General features: G+C 45.3%; 1 protein-coding gene across 1 annotated transcript in view; it reads right to left on the reverse strand.

Annotated features, from left to right (window-relative positions):
• Nucleotides 1-3,567: 3,567 nt before the first annotated feature.
• The window catches only part of FHAD1 (forkhead associated phosphopeptide binding domain 1), a 157,330-nt gene continuing 154,992 nt past the window's right edge, over nucleotides 3,568-5,905 (reverse strand). Inside the window, exon 31 of the mRNA XM_026448299.1 lies at nucleotides 3,568-4,167. Within this exon, the coding sequence (XP_026304084.1) occupies nucleotides 4,051-4,167 (117 nt within the window). The 3' untranslated portion in view covers nucleotides 3,568-4,050. The remainder of the gene's footprint in view (nucleotides 4,168-5,905) is intronic.

Consider the following 5,905-nt stretch of genomic DNA (forward strand, 5'->3'; position numbering starts at 1 on the left):
TTTTTTCCCTCCAGACATTTCATGACTTTGGTTTCTACAACAGCAGGCGATGGTGACACTGCCAAGTTTCAAGAGAAGGGCACCTTATCTGCAAAGTCACGAATCCAAGGATCCACATGGGCTCCCACTGGCAAGGGCGGAAGGAAGTTGTTTGTCTTAGCTTCTTGAAAGATCAGAAGAAGGCTGGGAGGTTTGGGTATACAGGTACCTCATTGTACCATGGTGCAACCCCCAGGGGAAAGACAGCTGGTAGCTTCTCAGAATCAGTAGTGGGTGGGGGCTGTGTAGCAGAGCGTCATAGTAAATACCCATTTGGTTGCAATGAACAGAAACTCAAACCAGCTAAAGCAAAAAGGGGGCATCTATAGGGAAGAAAAGCCAGCTCCTGACATCCAAGCCTGACTCTTCAGCTTTGCTTAGCCACTGATTCTCTGACCTTCCTCATTTCCTCCCAGTAAACTCTCTGTTTAAGTTAGCCACAGGAGGTATCTGCTGTTTACAACCAAGGGATCTTGAGTGATACAAAGGGTCCTAGTGGAACCCAAGGGCAGGCATTGGAACTGGCCTTCACAAGGAAGGGAACTGGGAATCAGAAAGTCATTGGGAATCAAGGTAACTTTCTCCTGGGTCAGCTGGGAATGTATTCAGCTTCAAATAGCAGAAAACTCATTGTGAGTAGATTGTAAAAATTTGGAGCTCCTCCCACACCGACTCTGGCTTTATCTGATAGGATATTAACAAACACAAGGCAAGTAGAGACTTGAAAAGTGCTTGTGTACTGGGGCTTGTTCTCACCTGCTGCTCTTGGGAACCTGTGGCCACCACATGTGAACGAGCCTAGTCCAGTCGGCTGAAGAATGAGTGGGCCTGCTGAGCAGAGACAAAGTGTGGCAGTGGAAGGCCTCTCTAGACCCGGTTTCTCAACCTCAGTGCTATTGACATTTTAGATCAAATAATTCTTTGTTGTGGGGAGTTCTTTTGTCCATTGTAGAATGTTTAGCAGCACCTTTGGCCTCTACCTCTAGATGGGCACCTACCCTTCCTTTGTTGTGACAACTAAAATTATGTCCAAACATGGCCAAAGTTCTCTTGGGGGGCAAAACTGCTCCTTGTTGAGAACTACTGCCCTAACCCAACTTGCCTGCCAAGGCCAGGTGTATGAGGCCAGGTGTATGAAAGAGGCCATTCTAAATCATCCAACCCCAGCCAAGACAGTCTAGACAGGACAAGTGTGCAGCTTGATCCATGGAATCAAAAGAAATAATAAATATTTGTCATTTTAAGTCACTCAGTTTTGGGTGGTTTTTTCCACAGCACAAATACATAGTTCTGACTACAGTGGCTTAAATAGATAGGGATTTATTTGTCTTATACAACAGGAAGTACAGAGGTAGGCAGTTCATTCATGGTTCAGAGCTCAGCGATGCCACTGGGTGCCCACCGGGGCCTTCTCGTCCCTCCACTCCACTATCCTTTGCCCTGCTGCTGGTGTCTGCTGACCCCCAAGGTGGCTGCTCCAGCTTCTGATCTGAGCTCCAGGAATGAGAAGGGAGACAAGACAAAGGTACCAAGGGTGAATGCCTTCTCCTAGAGAAGCTGGAAGGGAAGCCCTCCACAGGGGCTTTTCCTTATATGTCATTAGCCAGATTGGTCCAACATGGCCTGCCCTAGCTGCAAGGGAGGCGGGAAAATCATGGCAATTAGCTTTGAGCCGCCTATATGGTAGAGGAAAGTGATGGCTGAGCAATGACTAGGTAGACTTAGTATCTGCTGAGTAGCTGCAGTATCTGCTGCACTGCCTCTTGGGGTTCGGTGGGGTTTTTTGTCTCTCCTTGTTGCATATCTATTCCAGCCTCCTTTTTTCTGAAGACTGGCTTTGTTTCCCTGAACACAAGTGGGGAAATGGCTGCTCTAGCCCTGGAACTGCATCAAGACTCTCAGCTCTATATTTGGGGATATGATACAGTCTAATACCAGGTTCTTTAATGTATTAGGTTTTTGAACATTTCTGAGATTTTCTAGAATATTTGTAAAGTCAAGTTACACTCCCATTTCTTACTGACTTTATTTATTTATTTTTGAGACAAGGTCTTGCTCTGTTGCCCAGGCTGGAATGCAGTGGGATCACTGGGCTCAAGTGATCCTCCCAGCACAGCCTCCCAAATAGCTGTGACTACTGGCACACACTACCACACCAGCTAATTTTTAAGTTTCTTGTAGAGACAGGGTCTCACTATGTTGTCCAGGCTGATCTGGAACTCCTAGGCTCAAGCAATCCTCCTACTTGAGCCTCTCAAAGTGTTAGGATTATGGGTGTGAGCCACCATGCCCAGCCTCCACTGGCTTTAGATCCTAACCATGTGTAAGACATGCCTCCTATGGAATATCACACAAAGAGTTTGTCCTACTTCCCCCAGGTTTAATGGGTTTAAAGAATACATTTGGTTTTAAAATATTAAAAAACATTTTTATTGTGCCTTTTTAAAAATAAAAAAAAAGTAGTCTGGGTGCGGTAGCTCACGCCTGTAATCCCATCACTTTGGGAGGCTGAGGCAAGTGGATCACCTGAGGTCAGGAGTTCAAGACCAGCCTGGCCAACATGGTGAAACCCAATCTCTACTAAAAATACAAAAAATGAACTGGGTGTGGTGGTGGATGCCTGTAATCCCAGCTGCTCAGGAGGCTGAGGCTGGAGAATCACTTGAACCTGAGAGGCGGAGGTTGCAGTGCCATTGCACTCCAGCCTGGTCGACGAGCGAAACTCCGTCTCAAAAAAAAAATAATAATAAAAGTATTCATGACTTCTGGCTCTTCCATTTTTTTTTTTTTTTTGGCTGTGTGGCCACACAAGAATGGCAGTGAGGGGATGGATGGATGGAGAGAAGGCAGAACTTGGAAAGAGCAGAGAGTGTAGCAAGGAAAATGGGGGTCTCTCTAAACACGGTGGAATAGGAGTGTGCATACCTAGGCAGCGTGTGCTCTTTGGTGACTAGGAACTTGGTCTGTCCTTGTGGCCTGGGACTGTAACAACTAGGCCATCTGGTGTATCAGAATGGACAGTATGAGATGGAATTAGAAACCTGGGTTCAAGACCCAAATCTTGAGTTGACTAGCTGTGTGATTTTAGGCAGGCATGTAAGTTCTCAGGGCCTCGGCTTCCTCATTTGTCACATGGGGAGTGTAATACTATTTACCTCCCAGGGGCTGGGGGAGGATTCAACGAGATGTGTTTTGAAAACTGTAGAGTGCTATATAGATGTTAGTCATGATTACAGAAGCAATAAAACTGATTTGTGTTCTAAATGTATTGTAATAAACTGATTTTTTTTTTTTTTTTTTTTTTTTTTGAGATGGAATCTTGCTCTGTCACTCAGGTTAGAGTGCAGTTGTGTGATCTTGGCTGACTGCAACCACCAGCTCCCAGGTTGAAGTGATTCTCCTGTCTCAGCCTCCCCAGTGGCTGGGATTACAGGTCTGGCCAATTTTTTTTTTTTTTTTTAGACAGGGTCTCACTATGTTTGCCAGGCTGGTCTGAAACTCCTGACTTTGTAATCTGCCTGCCTCGGCCTCCCAAAGTGCTGAGATTACAGGCATGAGCCATCCTGCCAGACCATAACTGAGATTTGAATTCACTATCCCGAGGCCCTGATAGTTCCAAGGCTACAATTTTGCCCTGAGGCTCCAGTACAAGTCTTAGGTTTTCTCCAGTGTGAGTCTGTTGGAACTCTTAGGAGGTTTGATATTTGGGAACATCATGACCCAACGTGGAACCACATAATTACATCTACCAGGCCTGGACATCTGGGTCACACACTTCTATTCTTCATATACCTGAGTTCGTGTACATTCATAGGCATTTTTTAAAAAGAACGCTTCTCCCCACACACTCCAAAATACAACACTGTTCAAAATACCAGTCTAGAAAGCGAAACACTAGGGTAACAATCTTTAAAGTCCTACAAAAGCAACTCAGTATTTTGACACAGATGACACAGAAGAGTCACATGAACTCACACAGGATCACACGAGGCCTCGTGGGACGAGGTTTCTCTAGCACTTTCCGCTGGGCTTAGAATGCAAAAGGCTCTGGCTGGACTTGCTGGAGGTCTCTCTTCTCAGCATCTCTCTTTCTTGGTCCATCTTTAGGGAGGCTTTTCTGGTTCCAACCTTTAACGAGCAAGAGAAAAAACATACAAACTCCATTGCAGCAAGACTCCAATTGTTCCACTCAAGTGGTTTTGTTATTTTTTATTTTATTTTATTTATTTATTTATTTTTTGAGATGGAATCTCGCTCTGTCGCCCAGGCTGGAGTGCAGTGGCGTGATCTCGGCTCACTGCAAGCTCTGCCTCCTGGGTTCACACCATTCTCCTGCCTCAGCCTCCCAAGTAGCTGGGACTACAGGTGCCGCCACCACGCCCAGCTAATTTTTTTGTATTTTTTTTTTTAGTAGAGACAGGGTTTCACTGTGTTAGCCAGGATGGTCTTGATCTCCTGACCTCGTGATCCGCCCACCTCGGCCTCCCAAAGTGCTGGGATTACAGGCTTGAGCCACCACACCTGGCATTATTTAATTATTTTTAATATGAGGAGGACTAGACACTTTCCATGTATTTTATTGTATTGTACCTATATATTTACTTATTATTATTATTTGAGATAGAATCTTGTTCTGTGGCCCAGGCTTGAGTGCAGTGGCATGATCTCTGCTCACTGCAACCTCCACTTCCTGGATTCAAGTGATTCTCCTGCCTCAGTTTCCCAAGCAGCTGGGACTACAGGCACATGCCACCATGCCTGGAATTTTTGTATTTTTAGTAGACACGGGATTTCACCATGTTGGTCAGGCCGGTCTCAAACTCCTGACCTCCAGTGATCTGCCTGCCTCAGCCTCCCAAACTGCTAGGATTACAGGCATGAGCCACCACACCTGGCTGGTTTTGTTACTTTTTGGACACAAAATAAAATATTTGTTGTAAAAAAAATACATATATATATACACACACACAAACACATACACACATAGACATGAGCAAAAAAGAGATAAAACAATTATCATCACATTACTCAAAGATGAGCCTTAGCCTTAGTAAGGTTTTGGGGTGCACCCTTCCAGGTATAAAGATATTGCTTTCCCTTTCTCTATTTTCTTTTTCTTTTCTTTTTTCTTGATACGGGGTCTCACTCTGTTGCCCAGGCTGGAGTGCTGTGGAGCAATCCTGGCTCACTGCAGCCTTGACCTCCTCAGGCTCAGGTAATCCTCCAACCTCAGCCTCCCGAGTAAGCTGGGACTATGGGTGTGCACTACTATGCCCAGCTAATTATTTTATTTTAGTTTTTGTAGAGACGAGGTTTTGTCACGTTGCTCAGGCTGGTCTCGAATTCCTGGGTTCAAGTGATCTGCCCTCCTTGGCCTCCCAAAGTGCTGGGATTACAGGCGTGAGCCACCAAGCCTCGTCCATTTACATGTTTTTTAGTTTGAAACCAGGAGGTTACTATGGTAAGCACATTCATTGTGATGGTGTTTCTCCTGAAAAACTGTTACTGAATTGAATGTGTCTAAAGTCTCTGATGGCTTAGAACCGGGTGTCCAATCTTTTGGCTTCCCTGGCCACAATGGAAGAAGAATTGTGTTGGGCCACAGGTAAAATACACTAACACTAACAACAGCTGATGAGCTAAAGCAAAAAAAAAAAAAAAAAAAAAAATTATCCCCTAATGTTTTAAGAAAGTTTATGGAGGCCGGGCGCGGTGGCTCAAGCCTGTAATCCCAGCACTTTGGGAGGCTGAGATGGGCGGATCACAAGGTCAGGAGATCAAGACCATCCTGGCTAACATGGTGAAACCCCGTCTCTACTAAAAATACAAAAAACTAGCCGGGCGAGGTGGCGGGCGCCTGTAGTCC

This window comes from Piliocolobus tephrosceles, chromosome 1, assembly GCF_002776525.5.
Source record: "Piliocolobus tephrosceles isolate RC106 chromosome 1, ASM277652v3, whole genome shotgun sequence".
NCBI classification, from domain to species: domain Eukaryota; kingdom Metazoa; phylum Chordata; class Mammalia; order Primates; family Cercopithecidae; genus Piliocolobus; species Piliocolobus tephrosceles.